This window comes from Lepus europaeus, chromosome 18, assembly GCF_033115175.1.
Source record: "Lepus europaeus isolate LE1 chromosome 18, mLepTim1.pri, whole genome shotgun sequence".
Taxonomy (NCBI): Eukaryota; Metazoa; Chordata; class Mammalia; order Lagomorpha; family Leporidae; genus Lepus; species Lepus europaeus.
Window position 1 is genome coordinate 34,543,411 of NC_084844.1, and position 23,352 is coordinate 34,566,762.

General features: G+C 43.8%; 2 protein-coding genes across 3 annotated transcripts in view; both read left to right on the plus strand.

Annotated features, from left to right (window-relative positions):
- Window positions 1-2,502, plus strand: part of DHX40 (DEAH-box helicase 40) — a 43,939-nt gene extending 41,437 nt beyond the window's left edge. The window contains exons 17-18 of the mRNA XM_062216548.1: window positions 115-343; window positions 1,224-2,502. Of these exons, the coding sequence (XP_062072532.1) occupies window positions 115-343; window positions 1,224-1,363 (369 nt within the window). The 3' untranslated portion in view covers window positions 1,364-2,502. The remainder of the gene's footprint in view (window positions 1-114; window positions 344-1,223) is intronic.
- Window positions 2,503-11,773: 9,271 nt separating this feature from the next.
- The window catches only part of CLTC (clathrin heavy chain), an 87,334-nt gene continuing 75,755 nt past the window's right edge, over window positions 11,774-23,352 (plus strand). Inside the window, exon 1 of one of the 2 annotated variants that reach the window (XM_062216907.1) lies at window positions 11,774-12,063. In XM_062216907.1, the coding sequence (XP_062072891.1) occupies window positions 12,022-12,063 (42 nt within the window). In that variant the 5' untranslated portion in view covers window positions 11,774-12,021. The remainder of the gene's footprint in view (window positions 12,064-23,352) is intronic. The other variant, XM_062216908.1, reaches the window with a different exon arrangement.

Consider the following 23,352-nt stretch of genomic DNA (forward strand, 5'->3'; position numbering starts at 1 on the left):
CACCTCCTGTTTAAAGAAGATAGGAGTCAATTCTGAAGGGTTTTGTTTGGTTGGTCTAATGTGGAATAGGGCAGATTATTGAGTTACCCTCTTTAAATGAATTTATTTGTATAGCTTCATGAACAGGAAACCAAGCTTGAATGGATTATTTTTCATGAGGTATTAGTTACCACCAAAGTCTACGCAAGAATTGTATGTCCAATCCGTTATGAGTGGGTAAGAGACTTGTTACCCAAGTTGCATGAACTTAATGCTCATGATTTGAGTAGTGTGGCACGGCGTGAAGTGAGAGAAGATGCAAGAAGAAGATGGACAAATAAGGAAAATGTAAAGCAGCTTAAGGGTGAGTGAATCATTGTTCTGCTCTTAACTTCCATATCATATTGTTTCCTGCTAGTGTTTATTGTTTTTATTTTGTTCATATTTTTTGTGCACTATTATCATTTCTTCTGAGAAATAGCCTTTTTCCATGAAATGTTAGATCCTGATGTGGGGGGGGGGGTATAATAATGGGCATATTGAACTAGAACAGAAAGCTTATCAGTTCACATACACAAAAAGCTCCTTAGTAAACCATTTTGAGGCTGAGTGATGGAGCATATTATATTAATTTTATTTAACATTATTGGGAAAGGGGATGGTGAAGAAATTTGGGCCCAAAATCACAGAAGAGTCTTTAAAAGTGGTAACCATTAGGTGTTTTGTTGCAGGATTGTAACACTTTCCTACATGCTTGAATTAGGGTCAGTTTTTTCTAACCTACTGACTTTTACCCACTTGTTTTTATCATAAACTATCATTTTTTTTAAGTAATTAATTAATTTGAAAGGCAGAGTTACAGAGAAAGATAAAGGGAGAGACCGAGAAAGCTTCCATCCTCTGGTTCAGGGCCAAATGGCCACAATGGCCAGAACTGGGCCAGTGCAAAGCCAGGAGCCAGGAGCTTCTTCCAGGTCTCCCATGTGGATGCAGGGGCCCAAGGACTAGGGCCATCTTCCATTGTTTTTCCCAGGCGCATTAGGGTGCTGCATCCAGCGCCACAGGCTGTGGCTTTACCCTCTACACCATAGCGCTAGCCTTATATCATTTCTTTTGATAGGACAGTTTAATTTATTCTTAATTATTTTTCATTAACATGAAAAAATCAGGGCATCTTTCTGTGAACACTTCTAGTACTACATCTCAAAACTAAAGTTTTATTGGATTATTTGTAACATTTTCAGATGGAATATCAAAAGAAGTCCTAAAGAAAATGCAAAGAAGAAATGACGACAAATCCATATCAGACGCACGGGCTCGTTTCCTTGAGAGAAAGCAGCAGAGGACCCAGGACCATAGTGACACACTGAAGGAAACAGGATAAGCAGTTTCCAATTCAGGAAGTAGGAAAAGCAGCCAGGAAATGTGCTTCTGCTTTGCCAATTATTTCAGACAGCACTATGAAGAGGAAGTGGTCAGCAGATGTTAGTAGCCAACAAGCTAAAAGCAAATCAAAGCTCATCAATACCAACAAATGGAATTTTCATAGAAAAACACTGAGTTGCCATAGCCACAGGCAATTATACATGAAACCAATGAAAGACAATACATGTAATATTTTCTTCACTCTTGCTGGCCTTAACTGGTATCAGACGCTGTCATTGAGATATTTTCAAAGAACACTGAATTGTATTTAATCGGCGTGTATTCCATTTGCATTGAAGCATTAAAATTATTTTCCTTAAATCTCTTTAAGGCCTTCCTGTTGCTATTAGAATAGTGTTATATCAGGTATGTGACCATTTCCTTCAGAAGGCTGAACATAAGAGGTTTTTACTCAGCAATACTTAGATGTCTAACCATTTAATTGCTACAGAGCTTTATAGATATTTAGAGAAAAGACTTAATTGATTAGTAAATAAAATTGCCTATGGCAGGATTCTTTCCTGAATATTAATCCTTAAATTGATTTTTCTGGGATTATACAAATTCTGTTTTATATAAAAATATATTGTTTAAAACAGTAGCTATAGCCATTAACCAAAGGACAGATGATATATATATATATATATATATATAAAAGTTCTTTTTTAGCTGTACCTACATACTGTATCAGCACCATGTATGTAGGATATGACAGTATTTTCAAAAAGCCCCTCCACCTGGCCTACTTTCTCGCCTCCAGCTGCTTGGGTAGGACCATTTAAACATCTGTTAATGCCAGTCTCGAGATGGGATTTTAAAAGCAGCCAACTCTGCTTGAGCAGTGTTTCAAATTTGAATCTTGAGGCTAGTTAGAATCATACTCAGGCCATACTCAGCACTTGCCTACTCTTGTTTACTGCCTTGTATTCTAGTTATTTGTGTATTTGTCTGTCTCCCTCATTAGATTATACGCTCCTTGTGGGCAGGGACTACGTCTTTTTCATCTTTGTATCTTTCATGGCACCTAGCATAGTGCTTTGCACATAGTATTCACTCAATGTTTGTTAAATAAAGCTATTAGTGTCATTAAAACTCAAACCACGGTATAATGTGTGTTTTAGATATTTTGTGTAAAAATTAAAAGAGCCTAAATTTTATTTAGGAAACTAACTTTTCCAGTTAATTCCTTTGGCATCTAAGCAGTTTTATGTTTAAAACTAGAAACTTGAAGCCTTTAGTGAAAAGTCACATGCAGACCCCAATCCATGTGCTGAAGGTGAGCCATGTTCCTCAGAACCTTTCCAACATTGTTAATTTCTACATTTTTATCTTTAGTACTCTAAGCGCTGTTAGAGTGCATAAATCATTTAGCCCTGTCAGTTTCTCTTCTGAAGTGGATGTTACCGGTGCATTTCCTTAGATGTAGTGGTGCAGGTATGTGGATTTTTGAACTGAAGAAAGCTCTTCTGATTCAGTAAATATTAAGCACACATTCTATTATCTACAGTATGTACTCAGATATCATCAATTGTCCAATATCTTTTATAGCATTTTTCTTTCTTCAGTTTGGGATCCAATCAAAGATCATATATTGTATTTAATCTGAAAAAGGTCCTCAGCCTTTCACAGCTCTAACATTTTAAAAAAATAATAAGCTATTTTAGAATGTCCTCAAGTTTCTTCACAATTACTCATTGTTTTAAAAAGTATTTATTTGAAGGGCAGAGTTACAAAGAGAGGAAGAGACATCTTCCATCTGTTGGTTCACTCCCCAGATGGCTGCAATGACTGGGACTGGGCCAGGAAGCTGGGAGCCTGGAAGTCTATCAGTCTCCCATATGTGTCGTAGGGGTCCAGGCACTTGGGCCATCTTTCATTGCTTTCCCAGATGAATTAGCAGGGAACTGGATTGGGAGTGGAGTGGGAAATCCAACAGGCATTCTTAGGGGATGCCAACATCCCAGGTGGTGGCTTACTCTGTGCCACGAGGCTGGTCCATGATTATACATTTTTGACTGAAATACTCCACAAGTGAATATAGTATATTTCCTAAGCTATCACATCTAGAGGTCCTTTTTTTTTTTTTTTTTTTTTTTTTTTTTGGACAGGCAGAGTTAGAGAAAGGTCTTCCTTTTCCGTTGGTTCACCCCCCAACGGCTGCTACGGCCAGCGTGCTGCGCCGATCTGAAGCCAGGAGCCAGGTGCTTCCTCCTGGTCTCCCATGTGGGTGCAGGGCCCAAGCACTTGGGCCATCCTCAGAGAGCTGGAATGGAAGAGGAGCAACCAGGACAGAATCCGGCACCCCCACCGGGACTAGAATCCAGGGTACTGGTGCTGCAGGTGGAGGATTAGCCAAGTAAGCTGCAGCACCGGCGAAGGTCCATGGTATTTGCCCCTTAATTAGTGATAACTAATTTTGATTACTTAAAGTGATTTTTTTTTTCTTTTTTGATTGGTTTATTTATTTGAAAGGCAGAGTTAACAGAGAGGCAGAGGCAGAGAACTAGAGAGAGGTCTTCCATCTGCTGGTTTACTCCCCAAATGGCCGAAACAGATGGAGCTAGGACAGTATGAAGCCAGGAGCCAGGAGCTTCTTCCGGATCTCACATGCCAGGGCAGGGGTCCAAAACCTTGGGCCATCTTCTGCTGCTTTCCCAGGGCATAACAAAGAACTGGATCAGAAGTGGAGCAGCCAGGACTCCAACCAGCACCCATTGGGATGTCAGCACTGCAGGCAGTGGTTTTACCTGCTACACCACATTTCTGGGCCCTCTTTTTTCTTTTTACTAATTTCTTTAACCTAGTTACTCTTAAAATTCTTAAGCAGTTTGTAAGGGAGATGCTTTTTGTGTATTATATCCTGTTCATCATAAAATATCACCTTCTAGATTTATCACTTTTTTAAAAAAAGATTTTATTTATTTGGGAGAGAGAAAGGTCTTCCATCCAGTAGTTCACTCCCCAGATGGCTGCAACGGAGTTGGGCTAATCCAAAGCTAGGAGCCAGGAGCTTCTTCCCTGTCTCCCACATGAGTGCAGGGGCCCAAGGACTTGTCTGTCTTCCACTGCTTTCTTGGGTGAATCAGCAGGGAGCTGGATGACAGCAGCTGGGACACAAACCAGTGCCCATATGGGATGCTGGGGCTGCAAGCAGAGGCTTAACCTATGCCACAGTGCCAGCCCCCATCACTTGATTCTTGAATCAGTTTTATTGCAGTGATTGTAAATGATTTTTTCCCCTCATCTTTTCTATAGTTATTTGTTGGTATTAAATTGTAAGGAAGAACACTAAAGGATGAATTTCTGATAAGGAAATGGGTGCTAGGAACAGCTTGGATCAAGACAATTAGAAGGCCTAGAGAATGTAGGAGAAGGGTGGCAAACAGTTCAGCTTACTTGGTGCACACTCCTATTTTAAAAGAGTAGGTGAAAATGTTGGTTGAGATTATTATGGAAAGCATTGAAAGCCAACCTATGGGGCTGGCACTGTGGTGCAGTAGGTTAATCCTCCACCTGCGGCCCCAGCATCCCATATGGGTGCTGGTTCTAGTCCCAGCTGCACCTCTTCCAGTCCAGCTCTCTGCTGTGGCCTGGGAGGGCAGTAGAAGATGGCCCGAGTGCTTGGGCCCCTGCACCAGCTTGAGAGGCCGGGAGGAAGCTCCTGGCCTCAGTCAATTGGGGAGTGAACCAACAGAAGGAAGACCTTTCTCTCTGTCTCTCCCTCTGTCTGTAACTCTACCTCTCAAATAAATCTCTAAGAAAAAAAATAAAGCCAACCTATGGAATTTGGGACTGTGGAATTTATGAGTTTGTTAGAGGGGAATGACATCACTACACCTGAGATGATTGTGTCAATGGTATTGATAAGAATAATTTCCATTTCATAGTGACCCCAGGTACTCCCATTAGGGATGTAGCCATCCTCAGCAGCAGCTTAACCCGCTGTGCCCCAATATCCCTCCCTAGAAGGGTTTTTTTTGGGGGGAGGTGGGTTTTGTAATGTCCAGTCTGTCTTGGATTATACATGAAGTAGGTCAAAATTAGAAGAATCTGAGTGCCATTCATTCTTGCACACAGAGGAATCTTGAGAGTCAGCTTGGGCTTTGGGCTAGGGTTTTCCTTTTATAGTGTGCTGCCAGTTTGTGTGGCCATTGTGTGCCAGTCTGCTACCCTATTTAGTTGTTTTTGTTTTTTTTTTTTTAAAGATTTATTTATTTATTTATTTGAAAGAGTTACACAGAAAGAGAAAGAGAGGTCTCCTATCTGCTGGTTCACTCCCCAGTTGACTGCAATGGCCGGAGCTGTGCTGAACCGAAGCCAAGAGCCAGGAGCCAGGAGCTTCTTCGGGGTCTCCCACACAGATGCAGAGGCCCCAAACTTGGGTCATCCTCTACTCTTTCCCAAGCCATAGCAAGAGCTGGATTGGAAGTGGAGCAGCTGGGACTAGAACCGGCTGGGATGCTGGCACTGTAGGCGGCAGCTTTACCCAGTATGCCACAGCGCCGGCCCCAGTCCCCTTTAAATAAGAATTTTTAAGGCTTCCTCAGTAATGAAGAAGAGTATAAATTTTATTTCCACATTTGATCTAGCGGCTCAAATAAGTAGTAACTAAAATACAGAGAATTAAAAACTGTCTATCAGATTTTGTTTTTATTTTTACCATGTTGAAAGCTTTATATTTGAGTGGTCAGGTGACCAATGTAAAGAAACCTTTTAATGACTCAGTGCTCACAGGGCTGGCTCAGAAAATTAAAAAAAAATGGCCGGTGCCGTGGCTTAACAGGCTAATCCTCCGCCTTGTGGCGCTGGCACACCGGGGTCTAGTCCCGGTTGGGGCGCCGGATTCTGTCCCGGTTGTTCCTCTTCCAGTCCAGCTCTCTGTTGTGGCCCAGGAGTGCAGTGGAGGATGGCCCAAGTCCTTGGGCCCTGCACCCGCATGGGAGACCAGGAGAAGCACCTGGCTCCTGGCTTCGGATCAGCACGATGCACCTGCCGCAGCGGCCATTGGAGGGTGAACCAACGGCAAAAAGGAAGACCTTTCTCTCTGTCTCTCTCACTATCCACTCTGCCTGTCAAGATAAAAAATAATTTAAAAAATTAAAAAATGTAATAAATGTGAGGTAGGCACATACTGAATGCTACATATTTTTCATCAATGGAATGTATGGAATGAGTAGTAGTTGTATGGTTACATACTGCATGTTAAACTCAGTAATTTGGAATATGAGCAAGTGGGAGAAGGGAATAATCAGGTTTTGGGTTTATTTTATGTAATTTTTTTTTTTTTTTGGACAGGCAGAGTTAGTGAGATAGAGAGAAAGGTCTTCCTTCCGTTGGTTCACCCCCCAAATGGCTGCTACTGCCGGCGCGCTGTGCCAATCCGACGCCAAGAGCCAGGTGCTTCCTCCTGGTCTCCCATGTGGGTGCAGGGCCCAAGCACTTGGGCCATCCTCCACTGCACTCCCGGGCCATACCAGAGAGCTGGACTGGAAGAGGAGCAACTGGGCAGAACCTGTATCCCAAGCGGGACTAAAACCTGGAGTGCCGGTGCCGCAGGCGGAGGATTAGCAGCGCCAGCCTATTTTATGTAATCTCTTTTTATCAGTCATGACAGGATGAAGTAAGGCTGTTTGTTTATTTAATTGGAAGGATCTTCCAACCCATTGGTTCACTCTTCAAATACTCCTAATAGCTGAGGCTAGACCAGGCCAAAGTCAGAAGACCAGAATTCAATCTGGTTTTCCTACATGGGTGACAGGGACCCAAGTACTTGAACCATCACTCCTGCCTTCCCAGGGTAGGTACACATTAGTAAGGAATTGGGAGCAGAATCAGGTCTCCAATCCAGGCATTCCAGAATGTAATGTGGGTGTCTCAACTGACATACTAACCACTATGCCATCACCCATCCACAATTAAGACTTTTTTAAAAGATTTAATTTTTATTTGAAAAGCAGAGTTAGAGAGAGAGAGGGAGAAAGAAAAGAGAGGTCTTCCATCTGGTAGTTTCACCCCCTAAATGGTCACAACAGCCAGGGCTGGGTCACCCTGAAGCCAAGAGCTTCTTCCAGGTCTCCCACGTGGATTCAGGGGCCCAAGCACTTGGGCAATCCTCTGCTGCTTTCCCAAGAACATTAGCAAGGAGCTGGATAGGAAGTGGAGCAGCTGGGACTCAAATTGTTGCCCATATGGGATGCCAGCATTGCAGGCAGCAAGTTAACCCGCCATGCCACAATGCTGGTCCTCAGTATTTTTAAAATAATTTCTAGTATGTCTTAGATTTGTTACATACTTGAACTACATCTGTAGTACTATGTAAAACTGTCCACTGTGATGAACCTGAACTTTTAAGATTCACAATAGCTTTCATCATCTCCCCCTCCAATCCTCTATTAAAGAATTTCGGATTTGAGTATTTAGTTTTACATTGTAGATACTGAAAAATGTTTACTGAAGGAATAAATTTGGTTCCTTGAAACTTTATTATTAACTAAAACTTGACCAAATCTCGATCCTTAACTATTCTGACAGTCTGCTACCATTCATAAGACTGCAAATGTGCATTGGTACTGACAGAAGTATCCCTAGAGCAGGAGTGGGAAACATCTGGCCAGCAGGCTGTACAAGGCTGGGGGAAATCATGTGGTCTGGCCCTGCCAAGGCAACTGCAGTTAGGACTCAAAATTCAATACACCTATAGCAGGCTAATTTTTAAGTTGATAATTTTATATGGCCTTTGGCAGATAAAAGGTTTTCTACTACTGTAGCTTAGAGTGGGATAACACTTTAAAATTGCTGAGGGAACATGTTTGTGGATCACGCTTTGATATGTACCAGAGACAGTAATCTAGTAGGTGAAAATAACTCTGCCTATTAAAAAAGAATCCAGTCCATAACATTCATTCTTAACACCATTATTGCTTCTTCACTCTATCCTCCCAAGTTTATGACTTTAGCATTTGGTCATGGAAGATTCTGCATCTGACTCCCTATCGATAAATAGGGTTAAAATTATCCTGGATTTTTCTGTGCAAAATGCTCTGTGAATCACTATATTTAAGCCGGCTTTCTCGAATTAGCTTTTTAAGGTAAGGTGGTCATGGGCCACTTCCTTCGCTGAGAGTTGAATTATTCTTTAGAAAACCTAGGAGGGGCCTATGTAGTATTCCAGGTTGAAATCTAGCTGGACAGTGCTAGTCTTGGCTTTTTACTCGGATGAAGCTCAGTGCTGATAGAAAGACTTATGCATCTTATTGTCATCCATATTTATTATAAATTGTATATATGAATATAGGCATTTTAGGAAAAGTTTGAGCAGTGAGTGATATTAAGGGGATAAGCTTGGGTCCATTTCATACAAAAACATAAAAGAGCCATTACATTTTTCTTTGTAATGTTTCCTTTTTCATATTTCAGGGGGAGCTTTGCCTATAATCAGTGCCTTGTACAGAGCTAAAGTATGGTGGACACACTATGTTGACTAATACCCGAGACCCAAGGGATAATCATTTTCTTCCTAGCATTTGATGTGCTGCTGCTCTTTTTCTGGCTGGAAAAGATAGAGACAGTCTAAACCTGCTGGGATTTCTATCAGTGGCCCTAGGGGGCTAAGATGCTTCAAAGCTGTTATTTAAATGGTAAAACCAGTTAACTAATTTTGGTAATGCTAAAATATATCTCCCCTGGCTTCATTTAAATCTGAGTTGTAAATACTTGGTACAGTGGATTAGAGTTCTGCTTTAAAATTAATCTCTGAATATCTGAGACATAGTTTTGCTTCATGACTTTTGCAGTAGAGCTAGTTCAAACTCAAGTTAAAAGGCAGGGCCTTAGTGCCAGGGCTGCTTGAAGATGAACAGCTACAGAGAAATCATACAAGGAAAATACAGGTTTCTTGTGCAGTTTTAAGAACCTAGCATTTCTCAAAATTACAGACCAAGCAATGTAGTTTTTGTTAACGCACTTGTTGCAACTCATGGGAGGGACCTACTGCTGATGAACATTCTGATAAAAACAGCTTCAAACTGAAATGAATTTGACCATTTATTTTACTAACATGGTGACCTTACTAAAACATTTTCTAAATCCAAAACCCAGGGTGATCGTTCATTCATAGTAGTTTGGGAAGAAGAATTTGTCTTCTGGTTTATCAGGTTATCTGTTCACCCCTCTAACTTAAGGTATTGTTTGAACAATGCCATTCAGTTGCTCAGGTAACTGTTAGTGCATCAGACTTCGGGGTTTCTAAACCAGGGTTTTGTCAGCTTTTCTCCTGTCTCTATACTGCTGTAAAGAACAGAAAATAAATCTGTTTGTTATCCCACCAAATTACTGATGTTTAAAAAGCATTTTTACAAAATGGTTATCATTTGGACCTTTTCTTTTGAAAAAAATTAATTTGTTCATTTGAAGTGTGCAGTGTTACAAATTATGTGAAATATCACAATCTGTTTTTTCTTCTCCTTAAATGATTTCTTAAAATAATGCATTCATTAGACTTGTGTATGACTCAGCATTCACTTTAACAAAACGTAAGTGTACTTTTCAGTAGATACTCCACACCAAATATCTGAGTTACAATCAATTGCTTTTAGGATTCTAAATGTACTTAAAATTACATGGTTTGTATGAAAATGCAAGACATTTACTAATAATTAAATACTGGTGGCCCATTCATGATATAGCTCTTATATCTCAGACGGACTGAAAATGTAACCTGATTAAGCATCTGCAGTACTGTAATAAAACAGTAACTCCTTTAGAATTTTTCAGAATTTGTCTCTTTCCAAAAAGGGTTTGAAGCAGCTACAATGAGGCTGCTATTCAAATGCTGCAGAATCAAGTATCTGGCTTAATACAAGAGGAAAATTTTCAAGCATAGGAAGCCCCTCTCACAACATGGTGGCAAAGGCTTATTCTTTGCAGAACGATTTCTGGCTGCCCTGTTACCTGCCAGATTCTTCTCTTAGCCTCAGCATGGGAGGCAGTATTTTGGGAAAAGCACGAAAGCAGCTGAAATGATTAAGCAAATTTCTCACTCTAGGCAAAAACTGCCTCACACACAAAAAATACCGCACCCGACAGGGCTGTGTGTTCCTTAATCGAAAAGGGCACAACAAATAATTACCGTGGACTTGAGTATTTTTCTCAAGGTCTTTCTGAGGGGGTTAAAAATCGCATCTCTTTAAAGATGAAAAGCACGGGACTAAACTCTTCTCCTTTACTGTACTGGTGCTGAACTGTTGCAGCTTACGACTTGGGTTGTCAGTCGAAAATGAATGCCGCAGATACCTTAAAGCTGTCAGGAGACACGGTGCGCGGGCTTCCGAGCGCTCCTGTCCCCCTCTGCTAACCTGCCAGGCAAGGGCGAGGCGACCGAGAGACGCGGCTAACACCTCACCCTCGTCCTCCAGGGAGGCCCTTCAGGCTTTCCCGACCACTCGGGGCGGAATTAGCTAAATCTTTGACTAAGTATTTGACGTGGCTACAATGTCCTGCTCCAGTTCTGCTCGAACCCTTCAGGGTTATTTATGAGAACTCAAATTCTCTAACACCACATAACACGGAGTAGTGAGCTAGGTCGAGCCGAGTCCGCCAAAATGTCCGCACAAGCGGCGAGACCAGGCGAGCCTGAGGCGTCTCACGCGCGGCCCTCACTGTCCTTGGGCCCAAGGCACACCTGACGCGAGCGCCGCTTCCAGTCAGGAGGGCGCGCCTCGGGGTCGCCCCCCGTCAGCAGGCAGCGCGGGCTTCCGACCCGGCCTCCGCGCCCCCTCCCCGGGCGGCGAGCAGCCGCCCCCGGCCTGAAGGCGGGCGCGGGAGGCGGGCTGCAGCCAGCCTGAGTCACCGGGCGGGCGGGCGGGCGGCTGATCCCGTGTGCCAGGGACGCGGCCCACACAGGGGACGCAGGGGCAAAGAAACGGCACCCGCCGCGCCTCAAGGAGGCCCAACGGGCACCTCACTCCCGGGAGACGCCGCATTCTCCTAGAACTCGCGCCCCATTCCGGCAGCGTCAGCCGACCCTTCCCTACCAGCATCACGTGCACCTGGAAGTACGTGGGCGGGACCCAAAGCGCCTGCGGAAATGACGTCGGTCGCCCCGAGTCGCATGATGTGGCAAAATGCAAAAAAAAAAAAAAAAAAAAGAGGGGGGGGAGGGAAAAGCAGAAGCCTGGGGAAAGTGATGAGTCTAGAAAAGTAGTCCCTGCTGTTCCTCTGTTTCCCCGGTGTCGCATGAGGAAGCGAGGCCCCCGGCGCACTGCGCCCCGAATCCCTGCGCCCGGCCGCGGCGCGGCGCTCCGTGGAGGGGTACATAAGGCGGAGGGGGGGTGAGGCGACGGGGCGGAGTTTTGTCGCCGGGATCCTTCCGCAGGGCTCAGCCGTTTCCGGAGTCTGCGCTGCGCCCGGTTCCGCCATTGCGGCTCTCCCGGCCCCTGGAGCCTCCGCCCCCGACCCGAGCTCTCTCGTCTGCCTGCCAGTTTCCTGCGTCCCCGGAGAGTATCCTGCCGAGCCCAGCCTCCCCCCCCTCCCCTTCTCCTCCTCTCCCTTCGGAGAGCCCGGGCAGCCACTGCCCCGAAGCCCCAGTGACAGGAGGAGACTCTACCCCCCGACAGCGCCATGGCCCAGATTCTTCCAATTCGTTTTCAGGAGCATCTCCAGGTGCGGCTAGATCTGGGCTGCTGCGGGCTGTGGTGGCGGTGGTAGGAAGGAAGAAGCTACGGTCTGGGCCGCAGCAGGAAGGGAGGGGTGTCGGTGTTTGGCGTAGGTGGAGGAAGGGGCGCTATCTTGGGAAGCTTAAAGGGTTAAAGGATATGGGGCTTGGGTGGAAAGGACGAGAGTTGGGGTGTGAAGGCCGGCAAGCCAGGCCTGACTCTGAGGGCCTTTCTGTCTTGCTTCCTGGAAGGCAAGAACTGCGCGTGTTATCCCCCCGTCCCCTTCCCGTTTTATTCAGTTCATTCATTTGGATAGGGGAGTGGGAGGGGGGGAATTCTCCTGAGTTTCTTCCGGCCCGAGCGAGCATTCTCATCATCCCCTGGGCCAGTGCAGGGCTGTCACCCTCCACTGCCCATCTCTTCCCTTTCCCCCCATCGTGTCCGCACCCGGGAGTTGCGGGGCGGGTGAGTTGGGGAGGAGCAACCTTTTTTCTTCCTCCCTCTGCGGCTCTCAACTGAGAAAGGCACCTTTCCGGGGGCGGGGGGTGGGGGTGGCGGCCGTGGCTTGTCCCTTGCCTTCCCCGAGGCAGTAGGAACAGAAGGTCACTGAAGGAACAGAAAGACGATAGAATGGGGGGACGCAGTTTTCAGGGCGCGGTCAGAGTGCGTGGGGTCAAGGTCCCTGGGGAATTCGCCTGTTTTTCCTTTCTTCATTTCTTTGGGGGTGGTGTGGCTCTTAAATCCTTTTGAGTTCAGAAGGTAGCAAAGTGTTACCTAGAGGTTATGGGGGGGGGGGGAGTCCTCAGGAGTCCATCCTGTGGTTGTGAAATGTGTGGCTTGAGTGCCTCCGTCAGGATCGCAAGGAATGGAACAGAGGCCCAGGGTTAAGGACACACCTGCCCTGAGTTGGTCTGTAACTCGTTTCTTTTTAGTAGATTCTAGAGTTCTTCCGTAAGTGCCTTACCCTGGAGGCAACATTCTTACGGTTGTCTCATTGGGCAGCTTGCCAATGGCTAGCCTAGGCAGGTGATCATTGGAGGGCTTCGCTGAATTAAGCCTCTTTTTGAGCTTCTGATTTCCCTGGCTCACCAATCCTGGCTTCTCCTTCAGCAGGAATAATATATTAACTTGGTTTCTTCCCTTATGTCCCCTTAAAGAAGCCTGCCCCAGGGCCATCTACGGCAGGACTCACTTCCTAATCAGAGGGTGCAGTGGGTTAAAACGAGGCTAGTATTGGTAACCTATGGGATACTTTTCCACGGAAGGAAGTTGTATGTACTTTCCCCCATTGGTGTAACAAAAGAAAGAGTCTTGTCAATAGAACAGTTAATATTCAGGCTATGAGTAAAATAATTACACATTTCTTTACAGGCATCACATTTGCTTGCACTAGCAAGACATTATTTTTCTTTAAGGTTTGAAATGTAAAGAATGCTAAATCTTTAACCCATTAAGTAAGTTAAGTAGTACAGCTTTGTTCATTCACCCAAAACTCATGTAAAGTAATGGAATATACCTTGGCTATAAAAACAGTTTTATGAAAGGTTAACACATGTTAAGTGTGACAGAACGGGCTTGGAAAAAGTTTTTTGTGCTCCATCCAAGTTTAATTGCTGTGGTTACCTCTGTTAAAAAGGGATGGTAAATGAGTGTGGAGGATTAGGAAAGTACTGTTCTTGCATGAGAAGGGGAAACCCAGGCTCGTCCTCGCGCTAAAGTACATCTGAAATATCTTTCTGCAGACAAATGTTTGTAATGATAACCCAAGAGAAGCTGGTGTGGCTGCTGTTTGTTTTACATGGCACAGCTATAGCCCATTGGTAAATCTTGCTGACCAGTGGTGGTTTGAGTAATCACTTTTCATTTCCATTAAAGAGGAAGAATTGTTGAGAGATCCTCAAAATTGAATCCAACTGTGTCATTGATTGAAGACAGATTTGATACAGGTGTGGTTTTGAGGTTCTGTTAATACTTGAGTGAAGCCATCTTCTTAATAATTTGAAGATTTTAAGTACAAAGCAGTTTAACAAGTATAATTGAAAAATTCTATTACTCATTTTTTTGGAGTTCTGTATCATGCTCAAACTTAAGCTTAGGGCCAGCGCCGCGGCTCACTAGGCTAATCCTCCGCCTTGCGGCGCCGGCACACCGGGTTCTAATCCCGGTTGCCCCTCTTCCAGGCCAGCTCTCTGCTGTGGCCAGGGAGTGCAGTGGAGGATGGCCCAAGTGCTTGGGCCCTGCACCCGCATGGGAGACCAGGAGAAGCACCTGGCTCCTGCCATCGGATAAATGCGGTGCGCCAGCCGCAGCGCGCTAGCCGCGGCGGCCATTGGAGGGTGAACCAACGGCAAAGGAACACCTTTCTCTCTGTCTCTCTCTCTCACTGTCCACTCTGCCTGTTAAAAAAAAAAAAAATGGCCGGCGCCGTGGCTTAACAGGCTAATCCTCCTCCTTGCGGCACCGGCACACCGGGTTCTGATCCCGGTTGGGGCGCCGGTTCTGTCCCGGTTGGGGCGCCGGGTTCTGTCCCGGTTGCCCCTCTTCCAGGCCAGCTCTCTGCTATGGCCCGGGAAGGCAGTGGAGGATGGCCCAAGTCCTTGGGCCCTGCACCTGCATGGGAGACCAGGAGAGGCGCCTGGCTCCTGGCTTTGGATCAGCGAGATGCGCTGGCCGCGGCGGTCATTGGAGGGTGAACCAGCAGCAAAAAGGAGGACCTTTCTCTCTGTCTCTCTCACTATCCACTCTGCCTGTAAAAAAAAAAAACAAAAAAAAAACTTAAGCTTAGCTAATATGACTGTAGGCTCCAGTTGATAGTGATTAATTGCACAGAGTTCAAATTACTAAATGCTTCTAGTATAATATAGAACTTGACTTCATATTTTTATTCCTTCCCTTTTTAAAATAAGGGCTATTTTTTGTAAGATTTATTTTTTATTTGAAAGGCAGGTTTTCAGAGAGAGAGAGAGAGCTTTCATCCGCTGGTTCATTCCCCAAATGGCCACAAATGCCAAAGTTGGGCTGATCAGGAGCCGGGAGCTTCTAACTGGGTCTCCCAAGTTAGTTCAGGGGCCCAACCACTTGGGCCATCTTCCCCAGCTTTCCCAGGTGCATTAGCAGGGAACTGGATCCTAAGTGGAGCAGCTGAGACTCTAACCAGAGCCCATATGGGATGATGGCACTGCAGACTTAACCTGCTACACCACAAGTGGTGTCTGAGGACTTTTACCTCTGAGCTTCTCTATCAATCTGGTGAATAACAACAGGAAGCTTTCTGAAACACCTAAGAACTGGTAGAATATAGAGTTAGCTTGTGAAACTTGAAAAGGTGAACAGTGAATGAATTTATTTTTAAGATTTATTTATTTATTTGAAAGAGTTAGAGAGAGGAGAGGCAGAGAGAGGTCTTCCATCTGTTGGTTCACTCCCCAGCTGGCCTCAACAGCCAGAGCTGTGCTGATCCGGAGCCAGGAGCTTCTTCCGGGTCTCCCACATGGGTGCAGGGACCCTAGGACTTGGGCCATTTTCTACTGCTTTTCCAGGCCATAGCAGAGAGCTGGATCAGAAGTAGAGCAGCTGGGTCTCGAACCGTTGTTCATATGGGATGCCAGCACTTCAGGCCAAGGCTTTAACCGCTGTGCCACAGTGCTGGCCCTGATTGAATTTATTTTTATACCCCTGAAGTATGTTGGCCAACTGAAGGATCTGTCATCAAGGCTTGGAGCTACATTAAATAAATGTTAATATTTTAACATTAAATGTGAAGGAATTTTTTTTCTTTTAGGATTTTAGACTGATACTGTCTAGCGCAATATTGCTAGAGCTGCAGATTCTGAAAAAATCCTAAGATACATCTCAAATGTCTGCAGTGCTTGGTTGTTGGTACATTATATTTCTGCCATCTGACACATTTTGCTGCATTCCTGGGTTCTTTATATCTGCAGTGAAAAACATCTCCACCCTATTCCTTTCCCTTTATCCATAAAAGCAGGCATGGAATGTGTTGTTGAATGGTAGGAGTTCTTGCCATGGTTATTTTGCTTTGTTTTGGGATATGCTGTATGCTTAGCAGTATTGCTTGGAATTATGCTGCAGTCTTCCTTGGGAATAACTTCCAAGTTTAAAATGTATCATTTTCCAGGATTTTCTTAATGATCTACTTACTTAAAAGGGTATGGCTAATTTAAGTGAAAGCGCTGTTATTCCTGTTAGGAAGTAATTTATTTATTTTATTTATTTTTGAACTTTTTTTTAGCACTGTTATTCTTTTTTTTTTAAGATTTATTTATTTACTTATTTGAAAGTCAGGGTTACACAGAGAAGGAGTGGCAGAGAGACAGATCTTCCATCCAATGGTTCATTCCCCAATTGGCTGCAACAGCTGGGACTGCGCCAATCTGAAGCCAGGAGCTTCTTCGGGGTCTCCCACATGGATGCAGGGGCCCAAGGACTTGGGCCATCTTCTACTGCTTTCCCAGCCATAGCAGAGAGCTGGATAGAAAGTTTAACAGCTGCCGGCGCCGCAGCTCAATAGGCTAATCCTCCGCCTAGTGGCGCCGGCACACCGGGTTCTAGTCCCAGTTGGGGCGCCGGTTCTGTCCCGGTTGCCCCTCTTCCAGGCCAGCTCTCTGCTATGGCCCGGGAAGGCAGTGGAGGATGGCCCAAGTGCTTGGGCCCTGCACCTGCATGGGAGACCAGGAGAAGCACCTGGCTCCTGCCTTCGGATCAGCGCAGTGCGCCGGCTGTAGCGGCCATTGGAGGGTGAACCAACGGCAAAGGAAGACCTTTCTCTCTCTCTCTCTCTCACTGTCCACTCTGCCTGTCAATAAATAAATAAATAAAAATTTAAATAAAAAAAAAAGAAAAGAAAAGAAAAAGTTTAACAGCTGAGTCTCGAATCAGCGCCCATATGAGATTCTGGCACTTCAGGCCAGGGCATTAACCCACTGCGCCACAGCACTGGCCCCAGGAAATAATTTAAAACATGGAACTGTGTGTGTGGGACCACATTCCTTTTCATTTTCATGTGCTGGGAAATTCATGGTATCAGAAACTTTGGTAGTTTACTCTTGAAACAATTGTTTGTGACCAAAATTGGATTTAGTGCCTTGGTTTTAAAAATTCCCATGTAAATAAAGAATCCTCAGGTTCTTTGCCAAATTATTTTTAAATGCCTATACTTAATCCTATGTTACATGCAGTTTTTCTATCAGTGTTACTGATACAGCTTTTTGCTTTTTCAGACTTAGTGCCCAATAAAACTATCTTTAATGGTACAAATGTCTACTAATTACATAGGGATATTGAGCACTTGAAATTGACTAGTGACAAATAACATTTTTCCTTCTATTTCTTTTTTATTTAAATTTAAATAGTTACATAAGGCTGTTGACTACCAGCATTGAACTATACAATTAATTATAGGCCGTTCTGACATGTTTTATAAGATCGAAGGTATAAAGATTGACGGTATATCTGGGGGACCGGCGCTGTGGCACAGTGGGTTAAAGCCCTGGCCTGAAGTGCTGGCATGCCATATGGGCGCCAGTTCTAGTCCCAGCTGCTCCTCTTCCAATCCAGCTCTCTGCTATGGCCTGGGAAAGCAGTAGAGGATTGCCCAAGTCCTTGGGCCCCTGCACCCGTGTGGGAGACACAGAAGTTCCTGGCTCCTGGCTTCGGATTGGCACAGCTCCGACCATTGCGGCCACCTGGGGAGTGAACCAACAGATGGAAGACCTCTCTCTAACTCTTTCAAATAAATAAAATAAATCTTTTAAAAAAAAGTCATGATGGAGGAATGGCAGGTGCTTTAAAAAAAAAAAAAAAGTATGTCTGACCAAACATTCATTTGCTTTAGAACATTTTGTTTGCTAAAATTAAAAATGCTCATTATTCAGAAGTACTAATTGAATACTGACTGTTTTCCGACATGGTGATGATGAATGATGACTAGTGAACGAAGGGAGCGTCAGACTTCTTCAGAGTCCATTATAGGCAGTAAATGTGGCTTCGCACTTTCAGATTTTCATTCAGTCCCCCAAACACCTTTTTAAAAACTTTTTTTAAATTTACTTTAAAATTGGAAAGGGAGAGAGAGACCTCCACTCTGCTGATTGACTCCTCAAATGCAATGATTGGAGCCAGGAATTCAATCCAGATTTCCCATGTGGGTGGCAGGGACCCAACTACCTGATCCATAAGCTGCTGCCTCCCAGGGTCTGCATTAACAGGAAGGTAGAATCGGGAGCAAAGCCAGGTGTTATACCCAGATATGGGTTATGGGCAGCTTAACCTCTTGGCCAGATGCCTGCCCCAGACACCTTTCTTTAACAGCTGAAGAAACAAAGTAGTTTCCAGGGACCACAATAGCATAATGAGATTTGTATCTGGGTCTTCTAACACAAAGCAGATCATTACATTGCTTTGAAAAATTTTAAGAGAAGTTATACAGCATCCTAATTTGTGCTTCTTTTTTCTGTTGGATTGTGACCTAGAGAGGTGACTTCTCATTTAAAATGTGATTAGTGGTGTGTCATAGTAAACAGAGCAGGGATTTGTAGTTGTTGAAACCAGTGCTATCCAGTAGAAAAATGTGAGTCACATCTGTCATTTTAATTTTTCTAGTGGCCATATTAAAAGTAAAATGTAGGGGCGGCTTTACGGCCTAGTAGGTAAAGCCACTGCCTGTGGCATGCTGATGCTGATTGAGTCCTGGCTGCTCCACTTCTGATCCAGCTCTCTGCTAACACCCTAAGAAAGGATCAGAAGATGGCCTAAGTGCTTGGGCCCCTGCACCCTTGTAGGAGACCTGGAAGAAGCTCCTGGCTTAAGGTCAGCCCAGCTCTGGCCGTTCTGGCTGGGGAGTAGACAGCAGATGGAAGATCTCACTTTCTGTCTCTCGATCTCTCTCTAACTCTGCCTTTCAAATAAGTAAAATCTTAAAAAAGTGCAGGTACAATTAATGTTTTCTCTAACTCATTATGCCCAAAATATCATCTCAACATATAATCAGTATAAAATTTACTAATGAGATATTTGACATTCTTTTGGTACTAAAATTTTAAAATCTGGTAAGTATTGTAAACTTAAGAACATCTCTTTTTTTAAATGTAGCTTTTTTAAGATTTATTTATTTGAAAGTCAGAATTATACAGAGAAGGAGCGGGAGGGAGGGCGGGCGGGCAAGTGAGCGAGAGCGAGCAAGCTTCCATCTGCTGGTTTACTCCCTAATTGGCCGCAGTGGCTGGAGCTGTGCCGATCAGAGCCAGGAGCTTCTTCTGGGTCTCCCATGTGGGTACAGGGGCACAAGGACTTGGGCCATCTTCTGCTTTCCCAGGCCATAGCAAAGAGCTGGATTGGAAGTGGAGCAGCCGGGACTCGAACTGGTGCCCATATCAGATGCCAGCACTGCAGGCCGTGGCTTTACCCGCTACTCCACAGCGTTAGCCCCAAGAGCATCTCAATTCAGACCTTGTTTTCATTGGAAATACTTGATCTGTATTGAGTTGATAAAATTCATAGTTGGAAAAGAAGATTTGTATACCTAGGTTATTTGACATACTTAAATTTTATAATAATCACACCAGTTATCAGTAATTTAGTGTGAAAAGTAATCATTGTAACTGTTTCAAGTGCGCAGTATCTTATGTTGTTTGGGGTTTGTGGCTACCATATTGAACCATACAGGGATAGGACTAACCTCTTGCTACCTTTTCTCTGTAAAGTAAGCATTAAACCAGTGACATGATTTTTCATTTGCAGATCTGAACTTTAGTGGTTATAAATATTTGGGGTTAGTGCTTTCATCTAAAATTGAATACTTAACTACATATCAGGAAATATGTTACACAAGTACAGAGTGGCGAAAAAGTAGACTGCGCCTCACATTCATGCTTGTATTGGTTAGTTAGCAAAAGCTGTCCTCAAATCATTGCAACCAAGGATGTTTGCTTGATTGTGATCTTTTATGTATTTGCTTGATAATGTTCAGGCTTTAATGCAGACATTAATATGATAAATTGACATCACCCTGAAACTGATCCCCCAAATTAAGAGTTTACATCTCTTACTATATTCCATGAATTCAGTGTGTGCTCTTGGTACATTTTTAATTACTGTTTACTGATAGGATATATTTGAGAAACCAAATGAATCACATCTGATGAAATATCCATGTGAAATGCCAGTCAGGCTTTTGTTAGTATTATTAAATGAGGGGTCTTCAAAACTTTATGGAGGGATGGGTGTTTGGGCTAGTAATTAAGATGCCACTTGGGCCATATGCCAAATCAGTTACTGGGATCAAGTCTTAGGTCTCCTCCTGATTCAAGTTCCTGCTAATGGACATCCTGAGAGACTGCAGGTGGTGGTTAAAGTCCTTTTGTCCCTGTTACCTACTTGGAAGACTTAGATTGAGTTCCAGATTCTTGGCTTTGGCCTGGCCCAGCACAGGCTGTTGCAGGTGTTTGAGGAGTGAACCAGCAGTTGCTGCTGTCTCTGTGTCTCTTTCTCTCTAGCTTTAAAAATAAATCTTAAAAAAAAAAGTTCATGGAAAATGCTTGTTATGAAATGGCATGGACTTCATATTTTTGCAGCACAGTAAAGTTACCTTTTAATGACATTTTCCCACAAATTTTTTAAAGTACTAATATATGCCCTTTAGGATAGTGTTGAAGAGAATAATCTTGTTTAGATAGAAAATAAGTTCATAACTGATATTTTAGTCCTTTTTATTAGAATGAGGCTATTTCTCTAAAGTCATTTAAATTTATGTCATGCTAAAGCTGCTTCATAAAATCAACTTATCTTGGGAGCCGCTTCATTGTTTGCTTGAGGTTTCTTTCCCATCCCCTTGGCCAAGTGCCTGTAACTAATGCTCTTAACTCGAAGGGAAGCTTGGATCTGAGTGTATTACACAAAACCCATCTGTCAAACTTCTATTTTGTGAGTCTTTTGTATTGTGGGAGACATAATTTTAAGATATTTTGTCCTACTTTGAATGGAATAACTACCCATCACATCTTAATTGTTCTGAAATCAAATCTACAAAATCAAAATACATTGATCACTATAGCTATTTGAATACCTACTGTGTGCCAAGAAGTCTTCTGTTGATTAGTTAATTAGTAAGAAGACTTTTTCAAATAGGTGGGGTTAGCCTTATTTTATAGATGGGGAAACTGAAATTAGTAGCAGTTAACTCAGTCACACAGCTAGAAACTTTAACATAATACTTGTTACCTCAATTTGGCACATTGCTTCATTTCATCAATGATCTGTGTAATTAGAACTGCAAAATACACCACGGGTTTTATTATGCTTTGGTTTTCTTTGATATGTGTAGTTTAATAGTAATTTGTTTTGAGGGCAGTAGTTTTCATATTACAGAAGAAGTAGGGCCAGTGAGCCAACATTTGACTTTCCATGCCCTTAAATGAAAGAAAGAGTTACAGAGTGAGGGAGGGAGGGAAAGCAGTCCTCCATCTGCTGGTTCATTCCCTAAACGACCGCAATGGCCAAAGCCGGGCCAGATCAAAGCTAGGAGCCAGGAGCTTCCTCTGGGCCTTCCACACAGGTACAGGGGTCCAAGGACCTGGTCAGTTCTCCATGGCCCTCCAGGCGCATCAGCAGGGAGCTGGATCAGAAATGGAGCAGCTGGGACCCAAAGTGTCGCCCATACCGGATGCTGGTGTTACAGGCTAGGCGGGGGCTCAACCTGCTTCGCCATAACACTGGTCCCTGGTCCCCATACCTTAAACCATTATTTAAATAATAACCTCTTGGGGCCGGCACTGTGGTGCAGTGTGTTAAAGTCCTGGCTGCTCCACTTCTTGTCCATCTTCTGCCAATGTGCCTGGGAAAGCAGCAGAGGCTGGCCCAAGTCCTTAGGCTCCTGCACCAATGTGGGAGACCTGGAAGAAGCTCCTGGTTCCTGGCTTCAGATTGGCTCAGCTCTAGCCATCGTGGTCATTTGGGGAGTGAACCAGTGAGTGTAAGACTTCTCTGTATCTGTCTCTACCTCTCTAACTCTGACTTTCAAATAAATAACATTTAAAAAAAAAAAAAAAAACCTCTTTAAGAAGCTTTATCTGGAGTTCCTTCTGGAAAATTGTGCAAAATGATCAGATTGACTTGTAGCCAGGATTATCTGTATCCCTCAAATAAGGCTAAATTTTAAAAATTTGTCTATAGGCTTTTCCTTTATGACAAGAGTGAATGTGTCCCAATCTGAAACCACTTATGAAAGCAGGAAGCTTCTGCTTTCTGTTTTACTATGTATTCATGTTTTTGTGTTTATGCTAATGCAAAAATTGAGTAGACCTCAAGGTAGACAGTTGTACCAAAATTGAGAGAGAGGTAAGAGTAGATTGGCTAGCTCAGTTTGAGTAGCACAGTGGTAGAAGGGGAAAATGGTTACAAACATGTAGGGTTGAGCTTTGGAGGCAGAACTGCCAGTAATATTAGTACTTCCTGTTCTGAATCATTAGGCAAATAAGCATGTTACTTTAAGTTCTGAAGTAAAGCAAATTTTAAAGGTTGTTTACTGAAAGGGTGGAAACTAAGTCCATTAAAATCACATTTTGCCACATTATAAAATTTGAACTCTATGCAATTCTTTTTTTTTTTTTTTTGACAGGCAGAGTGGATAGTGAGAGAGAGAGAGACAGAGAGAAAGGTCTTCCTTTTTGCCGTTGGTTCACCCTCCAATGGCCGCTGCGGCCGGCGCATCATGCTGATCCGAAGCCAGGTGCCAGGTGCTTCTCCTGGTCTCCCACGGGGTGCAGGGCCCAAGGACTTGGGCCATCCTCCACTGCCTTCCCAGGCCATAGCAGAGAGCTGGCCTGGAAGAGGGGCAACCGGGATAGAATCCAGTGCCCCAACCGGGACTAGAACCCGGTGTGCTGGCGCTGCAAGGTGGAGGATTAGCCTGTTAAGCCACGGCGCCGGCCGAACTCTATGCAATTCTAGAAAATGTTTCCTATGTTTAATTTTACCTTTATTTGATAACATGAGATTTTTTTAAAAACTTAGTATCCTTATTAAATTAAAAATACTTTCTAGCAATTGTGAAGTTAAAATATATGTTTGTGTTTATACCCTAATCCTTATTCCTAGATATGTAAATAATAGTTCCTGCCTTCTACTTATGCCAACCTAAAGGAAGAAGCTGCAGTCTACCCAGTTACTAAATCAAGATTTTGAAGTTAGATCAGATTCTTCTTTTTAAATTTCCACATTCAGTCCATTTCTGGAGTAGAGAAGGGAAGAACCCTTACAGTGAAGCATGCTAGGATCCCAG